This window comes from Podarcis raffonei, chromosome 16 (assembly GCF_027172205.1).
Source record: "Podarcis raffonei isolate rPodRaf1 chromosome 16, rPodRaf1.pri, whole genome shotgun sequence".
Lineage (NCBI taxonomy): Eukaryota > Metazoa > Chordata > Lepidosauria > Squamata > Lacertidae > Podarcis > Podarcis raffonei.
Window position 1 is genome coordinate 1,173,316 of NC_070617.1, and position 19,369 is coordinate 1,192,684.

The 19,369-nt window shown below is 41.5% G+C and overlaps 1 protein-coding gene and 1 pseudogene across 1 annotated transcript; both read right to left on the reverse strand.

The window, feature by feature from the left end:
* Positions 1-9,322, reverse strand: LOC128404231 (vomeronasal type-2 receptor 26-like). The gene is made up of 5 exons (XM_053369725.1): positions 9,108-9,322; positions 6,915-7,362; positions 3,255-3,482; positions 1,083-1,209; positions 1-902 (listed from the first exon to the last, which is right to left on the reverse strand). The coding sequence occupies exons 1-5, from the start codon at positions 9,320-9,322 to the stop codon at positions 1-3; spliced, it is 1,920 nt and encodes a 639-aa protein (XP_053225700.1).
* A 1,471-nt stretch (positions 9,323-10,793) lies between these two features.
* Positions 10,794-16,808, reverse strand: LOC128404232 (vomeronasal type-2 receptor 26-like; annotated as a pseudogene).
* Positions 16,809-19,369: the final 2,561 nt, after the last annotated feature.

Sequence of the window (19,369 nt, forward strand, 5' to 3'; positions counted from 1 at the left end):
TTAAAACTGTCTCCTTATTAGCTGCTCCCTGCTGTTCAGCTCAGGCCTCAGTAAAATAACATAGCATTTGGGGGTAAAGATGCAGCCCAGTAACCCACAACTGGAGGCCAAGATGGAGAAGATCTCCACAGCCACCATATATTTCCCCTTGGTGCTCAAGTAGGATGGAACAAAGGACAACCACACACTGCAAAAGACCAACATGCTGAAGGTGATGAATTTGGCTTCATTGAAACTGTCCGGCAACTTTCTAGCTAGGAAAGCCACCGTGAAGCTGACGATGGCCAGCAAACCCATGAATCCCAGGACACAATAAAACATGATAGTGGAACCTTCATTACATTCTAGTATTATTTCTTCCGTCATTGAGTGCATGTCAACGTCTGGGAAAGGAGGAGAAGTGGCCAGCCATGTGCTACAGATTGTGGCTTGAATAAGGGAGCAGGAAAGAACAATGGAGCTGGCCAGTGGTTTCCCCAGCCACTTCCTCATGCTGGAGCCAGGCTTGGTGGCCATGAAAGCCAGAACCACAATGGCAGTTTTGGCCAATATGCATGAAATTGCCACTGAGAAGATCATGCCAAAAGCAGTTTGTCGAAGGAGGCAGGTGACTTCCTGAGGCTGGCCAATGAAGAGCAGAGCACAAAGGAAGGACAGCAGGAGGAAAAGGAGGAGAATATAAGTGAGGTTGCGGTTGTTGGCTTTAACTATGGGAGTATCTCTGTGCTTTGTGAATATTTGAAGCACCAAAGCTGTGATGAAGGAAAAGAAGAGGGCCAACGTGGCCAAACTGATCCCCAACGGTTCACCATAAGACAAGAATATTTTGTCTTTGGGGAGGCAGCCGTCCTGTTCATTGTTTGCATATTGATCTCCAGGGCATTCTAAACAGTTGTCCATGTCTGAAAAAGAAAAAGAAATAAAGAAATCTCAATGAAACAAAAAGGTCTTCTGTCCCGAAATTGGCACAATGCATCTAAGAGATGCCAGAATATATATGTGCTACTTCCATACTGTTTTCCCACTAGAGAAAGGAGCTTCTGATGCACAGGTAAAATTAAAGCGTGTGATGCATTCTTTACCCTCCTTGTTTGAGATCTTCCCTTCTGGACACGGAAGGCAATCGTAGCAGCAGAATGGCTTTCCTTCCTTCTTGTTCTTTCTATAACCTACATGACAATTCTCATTACACAGAGAAGTGGGTTGTGCCTGTTCATAAATGAAAGAAGGAAATCGTTTGGGACTTATCGTCAAATAGTAAAAATGACAGTTAAGCAATAGCTTCCTATAGGTTTTTTGTTTTATCTGAAGAGGATCTTAAACTCAGCGCTAATGGAAGCATTGGAACTTCTATCATTACTCGAGTACCTTTGCCTTTATGAAAACCATATTGGTAAGTATTTGAACTTCTTCAGAGATTAGCATGGCAATATCTTATCAAATTAGAAAATGTTCAGATGAAAGCTTATTGGGTCACTATCTCATATAGAAATCGCTGAATGATTTTTGACTTATACTTGCAATAGAAATTATTGAAATTCTGTCCCATCCTGGTAGTCTAACCACTGTTCCTTTAGCTTGGAACTTGCGAACTATGCTTCCAGTGGTTTCTCTGGCAACATTCAGTGCTTTGCATTCGTTTTGTATACTTGTATCTTTTTTGTGAAGGGTGATGATCTCTTCTCTTATCTTCTTGGACCATTCTCCTGACTTAGAAATATGGCTAACATACAGCAACATTTGACACTAAACAAACCCTTTTGGCAGTTCAGGTATTTCATATATTACAGCTCAAGCACACCTGAAGCCCTTGATTAGTTGCATCAGGTGTGCTTGAGACTACACCTGTTGTATTTGTGCTTTTGTGATGGATTCTATTCTGGGGGTGGATAATAGTGAGACTGGAGAAGCCAGTATGAGTTGCATTTTCAGCTAAATTTGGGGAAACCACTTGAAGCATCCATTGAGTTGAGCAACTTTTGCAAACAGCTGAAATTCTGTAAATTTTGATAATAAACCTGATTTGCAATGGGGGTTGAATAACTTTGATTGCAGCTGTAATTGTTTGCTTTTTATGGATTCTTGCAGTGCTCTTTGCTTGCAGAGTTACCGTATATTTTGCTCTATAAGACTCACTTTTTCCCTCCTAAAAAGTAAGGGGAAATGTGTGTGCATCTTATGGAGCGAATGCAGGCTGCGCAGCTATCCCAGAAGCCAGAACAGCAAGAGGGATCACTGCTTTCACTGCGCAGCGATCCCTCTTGTTGTTCTGGCTTCTGAGATTCAGAATATTTTTTCCCCCTTGTTTTCCTCCTCCAAAAACTAGGTGCGTCTTGTGGTCTGGTGTGTCTTATAGAGTGAAAAATACGTACCTTCTTCATCACCTGCATGTGTCTTAAAATTTACTTTTGTAGAGCCAGGTGCTAAAAATAATACTTTGTACCTGGGGTTTCTGTGAACATTCACTGTTAATCATTTAGCTCAGCAGCCAATGTAAGGGAATGTGTTTTGTATGTTTACCATAATACTGCAAACCAATGAGAAGGTTTAAATAATGAATGGACTGTGCCTGGAGTAATTGTGGGGTACAGATTAGGGCTGTGGAACAGATTTGGCCAAATTCCAAGTGGAATTGGGCTGATCCGAAACTGAATCTGGTTTGATTCTGAAGGAAAGGCAGGCAGCATCTGCAAAGAGCAGCACAGAGCTCTTTGCAACAGAGCTTTCAAATAGCCCCACACTGCACTTTGGATATGTGTGTCTGCTCCAAGCAGGGGGACACATGAGTGCAGTCAAATTGAGCAGGATTGAGCCTGCTAATGAGTAGAGGGTCCAATCCTGCTGTCTTCTTCACCAGGGGGTACCTAGAAAGATCAAATCTTTCTGCTTTTGACCATATTGTCTGAAAGAGGTTGATTTTGCCCCAGGTATTCCCTGGCCCAGCCCCAGAATGGTTTGGGGCCCTGTGCAGAATCCTGAGAATGAAGGGAGGAACAATAATAATATGTATATACTAATTAAAAGACATACTGGGCTTCCTCAGATTTCATTGACTAGTGACACTTTCTTTATAGCTGAGACACTTCTGCAAATAGACATAGAAACAAGATAGCTTTCCTTTTATCACTGCTACAGCCTGATATTTCCTTCACAGATTGAGTCTGATTCTGATAATTGAAGATTCAATGTGTTGCAATGAGGCAGTTTTGGGACACTGAGCAAAAAACCAATGAAAACCTTTAATAAATTCTTACCTGGTTGAACCAGTTGGGCCACATGATACCATCATCATGAATGGTTAACCTCTTTTCTGGGGGAGCTTGTGGGTCCATTGTTCCAACTTTGACTCTCAGAAAGGACTGATTTGGGAATGTGACCCAATTTATTATATCAAATCCAGCTACTAATTTCCCATTTTGGTCAAAGGAAACTTCTTCCCCAACACTATTATTAAATGAAACTCTTCCCAGAAAGTGGTGGAGCTAAGATTGAAGAGGAAAAAAGCAAATGATGAAGATGCCAAATATAATTAAATATTAGAAATATTTGTACAAATAGAGTGCTTATCTTTAACATTTAAGAGGTATAGTTCATGGTCTCTTTAAAAGATGCATGCTTGTGTCTTTGTTTCTCTGTTTTTAATGAGTCTCTTCTTCAAAAATGGATGGAGCTAAAAAGGAAAAAGGAATTAATGAGCAGTGCTGTTTTCTAGAAAAAGAGGTGCTGGATCTCACCACAAACACCTCCCTCGTTCCCTTGGAATGGAATGGTGCCCCCCTGAGAGGGGAGAGAACTGAGTTCCAGCGAGTTCTGGCTGAAAAAAGACCTGCTCATGTGGATATACAAAACAGGGACATTGCAGAGCACAATATTCATTTAAATGTTTTGTGAAGGCTAATTACAATTGTAGCAATGATCATTGTGGAGGTAAGATGTGGTTCTTTTAAGAATTACAGTAAGTCTTGGCCTAAACTTCAGGCCTAAATTTCAGGCTGTAGTGACCGAAAACCCAAAAGAGAGTTTATCAAGGACATTAGAAATAATCCAAGACTTTGAAAAGGGAGTGGGATTTAAACTTAATAGCTTGAAAACAAAACTCCTGGTTAAAAACTTAGCAATACAACAAAGAGAAGATTTGGAAAAAATCTTGAATCTAAAGATCTGTCAAAAAGTAAAGTTCTTGGGATTATGGATAACCTCAAAAATTATCTATATATTTCAAGAGATTTATATACAATCATGGACTGAAATCAAGAGAAACCTAGATATATGTAGTAGAGTGAAAATGTGTTTTTGGGGAATGATATCCACCATAAAAATGAATGTGCTACCAACAATACTCCTTTTGTTTCAAACAATTCCTGTAATGGCTGCCTTCAAAAATGGCAGAGACATTTCAAAATACATCTGGCAGGGAAAGAGACCAAGGATCAATCATAAACTCCTAATTGATATCAAGGAAAGGGGGGCTTCTCTCTGCTGGATCTTAAATTATACTACGAGGCAGCTTGCCTAACTTGGATTAGAGAGCAGTTTACATTAGAAGATTCTGACCTATTAGATTTGAAGGGCTAAGGCAATCGGTATGGTTGGCACGCTTATTTATCATATGATAAAGTAAAGATTCACAAGAACTTCCTAAACCATATCATAAGAAAATCTCTGTATTCGGCTTGGACAAGATACAGAGATCTCTTGGAACCTAAAACACCTGGTGGATATCCCCCCTAGAGGCAAATACTGTGAAAAAGAAAAATATGAAAGAGATTTGGCCCACATATAAGGTACTATTTAAAAAAGCCATTTCCCATCCCTGGGGAGATGACGTTGTGGGCTGGGAGCCAGCCCTTCCCACGTGCACAGGGTGGGATAGCCCTTGCGCCATTGGATGGTCCTCGTCCACGTCATCCTTAGGTCATCCAATCCTGATGGTCTGGGGGCGTGGTGTGGGCTATTTAAACTGCCTGTGGCCGAGGACGTGTCCTGTTTTCTCCCTGCCTTCCTCCCTTAGGTTAGGCTCTTTATTTCTTGACCTTGCTGTGGACCTCGGTTGATCGCCTTGGTTGTCCAAAGGGCCTGGTCGGAATTTTTTCCCACTTGACAAATTGGCACTGGCCATTTGGTTTTTTGCTTACCTCGTAGCAAATTGTCACAACTTTGTAAGGTTTGGCAGTTAGGCATTGGAGTATTAGGTTGAAGCTGAGGGGAAGTAGTAGCTATCACCTACCCCTCCTAATTCAAGGGTATTCCTTTAAAGGAATCTGGGGGCATGGCACGACGGCATGGCGTGGTCTCTGTCCAAAGCCCCAGACAGGGGCTAGGGCCATGGCACGAAGCCTAGCGATGACCCTGGGGGAGTTCCTCATTGATGTGCATCAGCAGGGCTCCCCGTACTGGTGGTTATCCCTTCCAAGACTCCTGCAGATGTGCAGGAGTTAGATATAGTCGTGTGGTTTCCCATGCCTAAGCCAATGCCACTCACATTCTGTAACCAATAAAGCTGTGGCCTTTTTCACCCATTAACCTAAAATACTGTTTCATGTGTCTTTATTCCACTTCCCCGGTGGGTCTGGGACCTTGCCATGGAAAGAAGAGAACCAACTAAAACTCAAAAAATTTGAAGAAATAAGAGACCACTTGACAGACTTGTTCCAATGCCATCAATTATTTGAAACATTTTAAGCCGATAAAAGAAAGGGATTTGCGACAGAACCATCTAGATTAGAGGAAGACCTGATTAATTCAAAAGGGAAAACTTTGTCTAAAATGTACGTGGGAAGTCAAGGAGGAGGAGGTTAAATCCATTATGATAAAATGCCCCAGGACTTTGGCTACAACATCTTAATGAAGGACTGGAAAAATTAACATGAAATTCACTGCTTGCTACATATTGAGAGAAAACTTTTTGAAAATGCAGTATCGTTGTTACATGACTCCATTAAAACTATCGAAAATGTACAAAAACATAACAAATCAATGTTGGAGGTGTGGAGAAGCAGTGGGTTTGATGTTGCACATGTGCTGGACATGTAAAAAAAAATTAGAGTGTTTTGAGATGAGATCTATATGGAACTTAAGAAAATGTTCAGGATTTCATTCAAGAGAGCCAGTGTGGTGTAGTGGTTAAGAGCAGTAGTCTCGTAATCTGGGGAACTGGGTTTGCTTCCTCACTCCTCCACCTGCAGCTGCTGGGTGACCTTGGGCCAGTCACACTTCTCTGAAGTCTCTCAGCCCCACTCACCTCACAGAGTGTTTGTTGTGGGGAAGGAAGGGAAAGGAGAATGTTAGCCGCTCTGAGACTCCCTAGGGTAGTGATAAAGTGGGATATCAAATCCAAACTACTACTACTACTACTACTACTACTACTACTACTACTACTACTCTTCTTCTTCTTCTTCTTCTTCTTCTTCTTCTTCTTCTTCTTCTTCTTCTTCTTCTTCTTCTTCTTCTTCATTTATAAAATTAAACCAACTTCTGCCTGAAGTTGACCTTTACCTCACACACGCTAGATAACCCATGGTGGTTATAGAGTTTAACAGAGGGGGGTCTGCTTCAAAAGGATTCCAATATCACTTATTTCTGTTGATTTGGAATGTTAAAGTTATCTTGGGAAATACATAAGTGATTTTTCAGCAGGAATAGCAAACACACAGTTGTGCTACCACAGGCAGCAGACGTTTTGTTACAGTCCTGCACAGGAGTAAAGTGTCCAATGAGGAATTCTTCCACCTGGTTTTTAAGGATGTGTGGAACTGAAGCAGACATATTTTCCACAACCTGCATTTTTGGTTGAAAAATACCAACCTATACCCATTATTTGCCATTCAATTACCAGCATGCAACCCAATGAGACTAGTCAGAGACAGATATAAACAGCTTTCATTGATGACACATGTTCCATGCAGACCTCTTACTCTTGGCATCTTGTACGTAGACAGGATGGCTGACATGTGGAGACATAAATCAGCGGGTGGCCCCCCAATGACTGCCTTTGGAGTCTCCTGAACATCACACTTGTAGTTGGGGAGGAGTCTTTCTTGGCTAGAGAGAAGTTCCATGGAGGCTTGGTAGGTCCAGCTTGCACTGAAATGGCTGTTATAGATGTGGAAACCCAGAGACATATTGGGCAAGATTTGGGGATTTTCATTTATCTCTTTCACAGCAAATGCCAAAGCCAGGATATGCTGGTAGAGTTGTGTCATTGGTCTGTATGGAGAGCGACATAGTGCATAACAATTCACATTCACAAACATAGAAAGTGTAGGGATATATAGAAACACAACCCTGGATGTTTCGCTGTGCTGAACATCTAACTCCTGCCACGTCACAGGCGGTCTGGCCCTGATTGCTACTTGTTTTCTTCTACAGAAGAGGAGGACAAAGTCTGGTTACCAAAAACTTATAATAAATTCACCTCTAATCTGAATGAATTACCACTTGGCTTTGATTAAAGTCAAATATTAAATAAGAAATCCTTTGCTCACCATGGTAAATGAGCAGAAAGCCTTAACAAAGTGAATGGGGATGTAACTTTTTATGCTGCCTTGCAAGCTTTTTTAAAAAACTGAATACTGGTATAAGCCTACCATATAAGAAGAAGAAGGTTATCACACACTGCAGTATTGAATTTGAATTATGAGATTTGCCCCCAGGTCTCAGAATTACATGGGGGGGAGGGTGGTAGTATTCATCATACACTAGTGGCCAATATTGTGAAAACATTTTGGAAAGTATGTGTCTTTGTAGAAGATTATGAGAAGCTTGGCCTATCGCTCAAGATCCCCAAAACCAAAGTGCTGCACCAAAAAGCACAAAACAACCCTTATGCAGTGCCACAAATCCAACTCAATGGTGTAACGTTGGAAAGTGTTGATAACTTCTCCTACCTTTCCAGAAGGGCCAACATTGATGCCAAAATCCAGCATCGCTTGTGACTTTGCAAGTGCGCTTTCTCCTGCATTGTGTTTGAGGACTGGAACATTTGCAGGGAAACCAAAATGCTTGTTTACAAAGCTATCGTACTACCAACCTCACTGTATGCTTGTGAAACATGGACCACTTATAAACGCCATCTCCAACTCCTCAAAAGATTCCCTCAAGGGAATTTTTACACATCACTTGGGAAGACACACAAACTAATGCCAATGTACAGGAAGAAGCAAAGATCACCAGTGTTGAAGCAATGATTCTTCAACATCAACTTCATTGGACTGGTCATGTTGTTTGGATGCCTGACTATTGTCTTCCGAAGCAACGACTCTATTCTAAACTCAAGAATGGAAAGCGTAATGCTGGTGCTCCAATTGGAGAACAGCTTTTAAGAAAGGTGCCATGGACTTTGAAGACACTCGAACTCAGGACAAAATTGAGAAACACGCTAAGAGGAAGGCATGTATAGCAAACCCTCACCGTGATCAACGTCCGGAAATCTATGTCCTCACTGTGGAAGGCCATGAGAATACAGAATTGAACTCCACAGTCACATACGGATTCACTGTTAAGACTGTCTTCATGGAAGACAATCTTACTCAGCTACGAGTGATCACCAAAGGAAGCAAATAGCCAAATAAAAGAAGTTATGCACACAAAACCATGATAAAGGGTATTTCATAACTTTTCACCATTTATGTTAGTGTAGAAACTTTTTGCTGCAATTGCAGCTCTGCAATGACATCCCATGGAATGAATCAAATATTTTAATTCACCAGGCGTTTTAATGTGAAACCAAGATTGTATGACTGTTTCTAAAATTTGTGCTTTATTCCTTGGTTGCTTCTGACTAAAAGTTTATTTAATCAGCTCCATAGATATTCTGTTGGATTCAGGTCAGGGCTATTCAACACACTTTGTGGCATTATATTCTGCATTAGATTATCTTTCTAATGATATACTGTAGAAGTTCATTCTATGTTTTACTGTTCTTATGAGCTGTCAAACCTTAGAAATACAGCTTTTTCTGAAGTTTTCCACAATTTTGACCACTTGTGTAATGAGCATAACCTCCATCATATGTGAAATTCAGAAAGATATTTGTTACAGATATATGATACGGTTTTTAAACACACACACACACACACACACACACACACACACACACACTTCCTTACATAATGTCATCGAAGAGTTCAGGTGTAGGAGGTTCATTGAAGGCTATGCTTGAAGTTATATGGATTTGAGACATAATGCCAGCAATAACAACATCTCCAGACTTGAAATATTTGTGAAGAATAGGAAGAGGGTCACTGATGGAACACGGAGCAACAGCAGCCTTGCACTCATCTGGAGGAAGCAGCACTGACACCAACATCATGGAAAGTACCATTCTGCACAGAGTATTGTAGGAGCAAGAGGAAACTTGCACACAGTCTGAGGCAGCAGCACAAATACCAAGATTGCAAATATTACCATGTTGCAGGGAATTTTTTAGGCGACAATTCATCTCTTTGCACATTGTCATCTGAGTGATGCTGAGCAGAAAGTCTCACTGGGATGGTTGTGAAAGCCAGATTTTTGCAGGGAAAAGAATGAGCGATCAGTCTGACAGAGCCCTTGGTGTAAGGCCAAAGTCTGAACATCACAGGAGATATTAATAGTATCTGCAAGTCTTGATTCATAGTTTTCATGCAGCTACTGGAACTCCCCAGAGACTCAAAGAAATGATTGTGATTACTTTGATAATTACAGCAGACTTCTCAGCTTCTCAGTGATTTTTATTTGGGGGAGGAGGGGGAGCATGTTTATCACATCTCAGCTGGTCTTCCTTAGTAGGGAGAGCAATAAGAGTTTATGGAGAGTCAGCAAAAAAGAGAAACAAGGTTACCCAGAAAACTACTTAAGGTGAAAATATATAATAAAAGAATAAATGCTTTACAGCCGATTTTTCAAAATGGTAAAACAAACAAACAAAACCCTTTGCACAACCTTTAAATCAAGTACGTTACCCATTTTATCAACAAAAAATTGCATTACATTAACTAACACCATATTGACAGACAATATCTTTCAGTTGAGAGCCAGTAAGATGTAATGGTTAGAGTGTTCGACTAGGACATGGGAGACCCACTTTATTACAGTGGTACCTCGAGTTACAAACACTTCGGGTTACAGACTCTGCTAACCCAGAAGTAGTACCTCGGGTTAAGTACTTTGCCCCAGGATGAGAACAGAAATCCTGCGGCGGCAGCATGGTGGCTGCGGGAAGCCCTGTTAGCTAAAGTGGTACCTCAGGTTAAGAACAGTTTCAGGTTAAGAACAGACCTTCGGAACGAATTAAGTTCATAACCAGAGGTACCACTATACATCCAACCTAGCTACTAATTCCCCATTTGTATCTGTCCTACATGGAGAAGATAAATTCAGAGAATTTGGGATGAGTACTAGCGAGTAATAAATGTCATTCAATTGTTTTGAAGCACCACTTGGAAATGTGGCAACTTCACATTGTGAAGCCAAATGGATGTGTAAATACATGTGTATCTGCAGGTGGATGATGATTGAAAGTATAGCCTTGGCAGAAGTTACATGTTTCACACTGATGATATGTCCCCATGAAGGAATATACCTTTAGCACCCTATGAGTGGAAGATCAGTGTATTGATAGGATAACAAATTGACAAAACAACTTTATGGGGTTAAAAATTGGTCTCAGCTTTATTGATCACAGATGTAGGTTGGGAATGAAAAAGGTAAAAAGGATAAGAGTTGAAAAACACAAGGAATTACTTTCTCTGGTTTTCATCCAATAAATGCCAGCAAACAATGCAATAATTAAAACCATCAACACAAGGTGATTCCTATTTGTTCCTCAGAATTAAGTGGTCTTTGCTGTTCAAGTCGGGCCTCAGAACAATTATGTACAATTTGGGGGCAAAGATACAACCCAGCAAACCTGTGCTGGAGGCCAAGATGCAAAAGACCTCCACAGCCACCATCTGCTTTCCTTTGGTGCTCAGATAAGAGGGAACAAAGGACAGCCAAACGCTGCAGAACACCAACATGCTGAAGGTGATGAACTTGGCTTCGTTGAAACTGTCCGGCAACCTCTTGGCCAGGAAAGCCATAGTGAAGCTGACCATGGCCAGGAATCCCAGATAACCCAGGACAGAATAAAACATCGCGACAGAACCTTCGTTGCATTCCACAATGATTTCCTCCATCAGAGAGTTCATGTCCACATCTGGGAATGGAGGAGCCGTACAGAGCCAAGCAGCACAAATGCTGGTTTGAACTGAGCAGCAAGCAAGAAGCACAGAGTTTGTGAGAGATTTCCCCACCCATTTCCTCATCCTGGATCCTGGTTTGGTGGCCATGAAAGCCAGAACCACCGTGATGGTTTTGGCCAAGACACAAGACACAGCAACGGAGAAGATGATGCCAAAAGCAGCTTGTTGTAAAGAGCAGCTCACTGGGTGAGGCTGGCCAATGAACAGCAAGGAGCAGAGGAAGCAGAGCAAGAGGGAAAGAAGCAGAGTGTAGGTGAGGTCCCGGTTGTTGGCTTTGACAATGGGAGTGTCCCCATTCCTAGAGAAGACGCCAAGTATCCAAGCTGTGACCAGGGAAAGACCAGAGCTAAGGAAGCTAAAAGGACCCCTAAAGGTTCTGCGTAGGAAAGAAAATGTTGGCGTTTGGGGATGCATTGATCTCTGTCCTTGTTTGGAAATTGGTCATCTTGGCATTGGAAACAATAATCCATATCTAAAAAAAATAAATAAAAAAAATGAAATAATGAAATGAGTGATATATGAGTTCCAAGAAACAAGACATCAATTAGTTGGAATAAGTATCAGAGATAAGTGACTATTGAAAACTGTTTGTACAATCTCCTGCCATTATGCATAATCTGCAATAGGTTCTACTCTGTCTTTCATCTGCAGTTAATGATCAGAAACATTGCCTTTAGTTGTGCCCTTAACTACAGTTGGTCACACCCAGAGAGATCTTCATGGTGATTGAGAACAGCCACTTTGGGCTCAGAGGCTGGGCTGAGGACCGTTCTCCATAAGGAGACAGTTTTATGCTTTTCTCTGGCTCACACACCTAAAACTATCCATTCCTACAATGTAGCATGTGGGAAGAGGCAGATAACAGCAGACATATTCCACACCTATTTCCACAGATCTCCTTTGTAAAAGTTCTGGATTTAGTTTCCCCAACTATCTCTTTTTTCTTCCAGATATCAGTGCAGCTGCTCTTCTCTTTAGGAGTCCTGAACTGCTAATAGAGGGAAAGTGTTGAAATAGATATTAGGAAGCATTATACAAAATAGCAGGTGATGTCTCCTACCCGTCTGATTCGAAATCATCCCATGTGGACACAAAGCACAATCATAGCAACAAAATGGCAACCCCTCCTTCTTTTTCCTGCTGTAGCCTGGCTGGCAGCGATCATTACACAAGGCAAGGGGCAGCACCTAGCCATAAAAAGAGGAGAAAATGTAGCTCTCTTGTGCCTTGTGAGCAACACAGTTTTAAGCAAAGAGATGAGATCAGCTGACTGATTAACGTTATTCCAGAAAGGTGTGTTGTATAAATAAACAAACTGTAATGTAAATATTGGGAGTGAATGAGAAGGGATACTGAATTTTTAATCTGCATAAAGATGGAGGAGTGAGAGAGGACAGGGAAGACAACAGACTTTGAAATGCAGGGAGTTGGCATAGAAGGTAAAATAGGAAGCACCACAAGACCATCATTCTTCTTTCAAAACAAATGGGTAACTTAGCCTCCCCTTGTCTTCTGAGCTGTAAATCTCACTTGGTTCAGTTTGTTTACTTGTACATAAATGTGCAAAGCATTGAAATGTGTTGAAATCCTATATATCAGCGATGTGGAACATTTGGTCTACCAGATGGTATTGGACTGCAACTCTCCTCAGTCTGAAAACCAGCCTGGCCATTGATCAGGGAGGAGGAGAGTTGGGAACCAACAATATTCCATATGCAATATAGTGGAATATATCACCATTATATACTTTTAAACCAGACCCCTAAAGAAGAAAATATCTACTTCACACCTCATGTACGATGGTAAAATAACATGGGTCATACTTAAACAATTTGCTAATTAATGATAAAGAATATCTGCATTAACCTTATTATTTGTATTCTTAATAAAAGTATCTCATTTTTTAAAAAAGCAATAGTCCCACCTGATTAAAAGATCTGTGCCATGTGATGGCTCCCTCATCCATGCTGAAGTCTACGTTTTGTGAATCTTGTGGAACTATCTTTCCTACTTTCACACGGGAGAAGGTTTGGTTTGGAAAAGTAACCCAGTTAATAATATCAAATCCACCTGCTAACTCCCCATTCTCATCAAAGGACACTAAGTCACCAGCACTGTTGTTGAAGGAGATACTCCTCAAGAACGAGTGCAGCTAGGCAGAAGAAAACAAAGGCAAAGTTTAAAAAAGGAGAGCTTTTATTGATTTTACAAAGGAGAAATATCTACCTTTATATTTCACACATTGGAAAGTAGTCAAAAACTGTGCAGCCTACAACATTTGAAGTATTTCTAGCAAGTACATCTGCGTGAGGGTTCAGCTCTGGGGTCCGTGTGCAAAGGCAAAATGGTGCCATGTCAGGAAGCCCTGGAACTGCCCCTCCTGCAAGGAAAATCACTTTTCCGCATCCAAGAGATGCTTCCACATGCCTTGACAGCCCATGTTCCCAGAGAGGCAGAGAAAGGGTACAGAGTGCCATAACTCCTTCAACTACTCCTGCAAATGGAAGGGAAGTACAGGTCCTCTCTTGATTGTGGCTCCTTCAGCTTGAAGGAAAAGGAAAACAGTTAAGGACTGAAAAGAATGTGGGGATTGTTGTAGAGGAAAGTAAAAGCTGTAAGAGGTTGTGTGTTTATATCTATGTCTCTGTGTTTGTGTGTATTCATTCTATGGACTGTGTGTCATCACCCATTAGATTATCCCCAAGAAAAGGTTTGTTCTGAATAGGAAATCTCACCTGCCAAGGTTGCAGTTTTGGAGGATTGAGCCCACCTCTGTCTGCCATCATTCTGCGTTTTGACCTGGATGAGTGCATCTGATGTAAAGTATGTGCAATGGCATAAACTGCATTATAGATACTGTAACTTTGGCCAGTCATGGTCATTTCAAAAATATGTCCAGGAAGGCTCTCCAGACTCTCATGGCCAGTGCAGGTCTTTGTGTTTTCATTGCTCTCATTAGAAGCAGAAAATAAACAGTTGAATGCCTGTTGCCAAAAAGCCTGGAGGAACCCATCTCCATTTGGAGAGTTGGGGTTCAGGGTCTGAAGGAAGTCTTTAAATCCCTGGACTTTCTCTGTGTGAATTGCAAAAGACAAGGCACCATCAAAGACTTGTATATCGTAATACCTTTGTGTTGTTTCTGAAGAGAAAGCCCACTGGGCTGTCAAAATCCACACGGTGCCTGTAGACTTTTCTGCAACATCTTCAGCTATTGAATAGAAATATTGCATCCATTTCACAACTGTAATGGTCTCAGGTTCTGCGCATAGAACCAATATGTTGAATTCTGAGGCCACCAGGAAAGAGGACTTGGCCCGAATGACTTCCAAGGAACTGAAATTATCTAGACCCTGAGAAATGGCTGGTAGTTTTTCACTGAAAGCTGTACAGACTCCATGCCAGGAAAGCATTGGCACTAAGCTTTGCATAAAGCTCTCTCCATTTTCATCATCGGATGCCACAATTCCTACCCATGTCCACTGGAAATGTAGAAGTAGCCTGACAATCCCTGCATATTGATATTTCTCATTGGGCACCGTTCGGTAGAATGTCTGGGGCTGCAACTCCGGGCTTCTCACTGGAGCTAATACACAGTAAGCAATCTGGAGGAAGAAATCAATCCCACAAGAATTGGAGAGTTAGAGCAAATTGTTATGGTTCATCCCAAGTATCTGCTTGAAGAACAAACCCATGAGAATTTCTCGACTCCATTTATGGATGCATGTTGGTTTCCAAGAACATTACGCATATCACCAGCAGTTGTTGGTGGAGAGGAGGAGCAAGGTTTCTCTGACATCTTGCAGCTGGTCTTCTGCAGCTTCCTGGGAGCAGGAGGAAGACTCCTGTTGCTGCATTTGCCAATTTCCAACCTCCCTGCTGCTTCCCAGTGACACATGGGAAACAAAGTCAGGCAAAAACCAAAGCCCCTCCCCTCCAACCACTACGGCATAGTTCCCTGTCAAACATGGACACTGAAATATTACTATAAAAAACAAGGAAAGTCACAGAATTTTGTATCATTTATATATTTTTTCTTTCTCATTTCCTTTTTCAGAAAGATGAACCAAAGCAAAAGGAAGTATTAAAATCCAGGGAGATAACTATTGTACCAGAGGCAGAAGAGCTTGACAGCCCCCACACTTACTATACCTGTGGAATCTTGTAGATGCTTAAGACAGTAGCCATGTGGAGAGAGATGTCAGAGTCAAGGCCCCCAATAAAAGCTATCTTATTTTTCTTCTCACATTTGAAGTTGGGGACAATCCTTTCTGTGATGGACAAAAGTTTCAGGGTGTTCTGATAAGTCATCCTTGCATTTAAGTAGCTATCGTAGACGTGGAACCCAAAGGTCATATTCGGTACAATATTAGGGTTCTTGTTTATTTCTTTCACAGCAAACACCAGGGAGAGGGTATTCTGGTAGTACTTTGGTGTGTCACTAATAAAAGAGTTATACTGTGTGTCAGAGGTATTCTCCTCCTTTCCCTCTTAAGCACATAGGTAACTTCCTGGCTCACATGCACCTATATAAGTTGCCACATCCTTCCCTTAACTCCTTATTTCCTTTCAGCAACCAATGGACACCCATTGGATGAGAAGTTGCCAAATCAAAAATTCTGACTGGTGCCTCTCAGATAGTAAGTGTTTGGTGCAGGTGGGGAGTAGAAATCAGAGCACTTCAGATGGAACAGATCCTATTAGTTCACGGTAATGGAGTTTCCATCTCTCCCTCCTTTAAATAAAATTACGGCTGTACCAAAAATACTGTAGCCAATGTAAGTCATACTCTGAGAAGGCCTGTTATGATTAATAGAATAGACTAAGTTAGCTGGTTAATTTCAGTGGGTCTACAAATAAGCCAGATAGATACTTTGTTTTGCAAAAACAAGTTTGCAACTGATCTTTTTATTATCCAATATGGTTTACATTGCATAGCAGAGAATACATTCCAAAATCTATGGTATTCAGTGTCACAGCTTCTGTGATGGTCAGATTAAAGGATAGTGGTTGTGAATGTGAGGATCAGGCTTTGCTGCAAAGGAAAACCGGACGTTAATGGTGTGAAAGGAAACACAGAGGGAGGATGAGCATGAGGTTGGGAGAAAGCGGTGAGAGCCATGGGGTCAGGTGATGAGAAAGCAGAACAGGCAGAAGATAGAGGCATCATGAAGTGAAATCAAGCAACAAAGAAGAAGAAGACCAGATGACAATGTAAAGAGAAGAAAATAGATGTTTAACATTCCTACTTGACAAAAGTCACATGGAAATGTCTTCTGAGGAGGCCATCGTATGGTTGGTGTAATTGTAGCATACATGAGCTCACCACAATGAAGGATAGGGTTTTTATACTTACAAGAGTTCATCTGTAAGCTTTGTGTTTGGGTGCTCATGGAAATCAATTTCTTCAAATACAAAGCCGAAATAAGAAACAATTCCTCCAATGACTAGGTCCCCTCTCTGATAATTCTGGTATGGAAGCTGGAAAGGCTCCATCATGGTGCATCTAGCAGAGTGTTCCTTGCTCTCAGTTGGAGGCAACTGTAGCCACAGGAAGAGAAGGATCTGCAGCAGAAATGTTCCTACCATCTTGGGGCCAACAGGGATGCTGAAAGTCAGATTTCTATCTCATCTACCATAAACTTCTTTCCAAGAACATTCATTTAATGACTCCAGATAAAAGGAAAAAGCCAAAGATCTGATCTATGAAAATCTGCATGTTCAGAATTTCTCATCAGGGATCTGAATGACACAGGATTTATTTTATATACACTTTCACACTCTGACATTGATTGTGTTCATGGCCTGATAAAGTTTACATGGGATTTGTCAAGATTGATGATAAAACCCAGCAATTTGAGATAATTACTGCTTCCAAAGTTATCTCCTTAGAGCAATGAGCTCTGTGACTTACAGTAAGATCAAAATAATAATGCACATTGAGTAGTGCTCTTGCAGTTGCGAGTGCCACAGGCAAGCAAGCAGTCCAGCTGCAAACTGGTGCCCTGAAGGGAGCTTCCTATTTTCCCCAAAACTCTTCCTCAATCACACCTGCACCATTTCCCCCAAGTGTACATGTGTCACCAATGAAGACAGGATTTTCAGGATTTTCTTTTTTTTTAAAGAATATTTATTAAATTTTCCAATTTTTTAAACAAACAAACAAACAAAAACAGAACAAACAAAAACATTAAAAAAGACGTGTAGTTCATAAATCATACTTTTCAATAACAAGTTTCTCAGACCTCCTCATACTTCTCCTCCTCGTATCCCAATTAAAGTTATTTGTTCAGCAAATCCTTCACTTAAAGCATTACAGCTTATAATATTACCTTATGTTTCAAACCCTTTCCCCCCATCTATATTCCTTTATATCATTACAGCTAGAAACCACTCAATTTCAATCCAACACCATTTAACTTTCCTTAATTTTGCAATATTTCTGTAAATAGTCCTTAATTTTTTTCCAATCTTCTTCAGCCGGCTCTTCTCCCTGGTCACGGATTCTGCTCGTCATTTCTGCCAATTTTCAGGGATGTTTCCTGTACACCAGTTAAAGGGAGGGAGGGAAGGATTCAGAAATCCTATATTACATGGGCTAACAGCAGAAACTGACTTGCTACTGTATATAAAAAATATAGATCAATGCATATGGAAGGGCAGAATTTCCTTTTGTTATCCTAGAGTTGGAGAGCAATGTGAGGGACTCATGAAGGTGACAATGGAGGCTTAAATGAGGTGGTACAACTTGAAACATACAATACATGTGGTTGTGGCATGTGGGAAGGGAAAGGACAATAAGATCATGAAATTGACAGAGTGACTGACAGAGACAAGCTGAAGGTTAAGTTCCAATATGTATCTTTTTATAGGGTGGGGTAGATAATATATAAGACCCTTCTTATACCCTTCCCACAGTGGGAGACTGGTCTCCCTGGGAAGGGGCTGGGTTTTGCCCCTTTGGGGTGTGTCTTTGGGGCTGTCACAATGAACTCCTGAACTTCAGAATTCACCACCTCACCACTGGTCAAGAGAATAAGAGTCTGTATGGTGTTTGGGTGAGATATAAGAATTTTTTAGAAAGAAAAACATTGTTATGGCTATCCCCCACCAAAGCAAATGCCCTAAAGAAAATTAATATGGAAAGGAAATGGGGCACTTATAGAGACATATTGACTTTTGCTGATGCTGGTTTTAAACTTAAAAAATGAGAGGACACCGAGGACCGAGTACAAGACTGCGAGTAGGACCAGTGAGACCCAACGGGACCTGCTGCTGCCACAGAAAGATCCAATGCCACTGGTAGTCCTGCCGAGGCCCGGCCCCTTGATGGCGGGGAGCTCAGCCCCATCCCAGTATATTTGGGGTAGGGGCTGAGGTGTCCTCAAACTCGTAGAGTTGGCCCCTCTGCTTCTGTGATATTAAGGGTTGTGTGTGCTATATATAAATCAGGAGGTGAAGTTTTTCATGAACATTGTCACCTGCAATACTTGAAGGTCAAGATACAGCTAAAAGAAGTGAACATGGGGCACAGAAGAAGAAAAAGATGGTGATCTTGCAATGAACACAGATGTTCAGCGATGGTGACCTAGATAAATTGCAGTTGTGTACTCAAGATCACATAGCACAGAGTGTTAACTTCTTAAAACCACCTTGCAATCATGGTGTCAAAAGGGTGTGATTGTGCAACTAGGTTGATCTAGGAGGAGGCGGTCCTTCAAAAATCCCTGCCCTATGCTGCTTAGAACATTAAATATCATTGCCCAGGCAGGCCCATTAAGTGGCCATGAAAGCAGCAAAGTAACCAGACTGTACAATAGTGATGGGATAAAATCAGGACAAATCTTTGTTGGCAGCAGCAGGCAGGGCAAGGGTTGGCATGCCATTGGGTCCCAGGATCAGTTCATCATTCCACAAGCCCCGTGTTGATGGAATGGATCCGCTAGGTTTGGATCACTCCAAACGGGAGTCGGCCAGTGTTGAACCTTGCCGTGGTGCAGGCCAAGCAAGCAAGGTCTCCCTTGGGGACCAGGGTGCAGGTTCCAACCAGGCAGATACTGAAACCACGCTTGGGTTTGCCGTGGTCAATCCACCCCTCAGGACCCTTAGGGGGGACCCCCTATACTACGTTGATGCTGACCAATGCCATT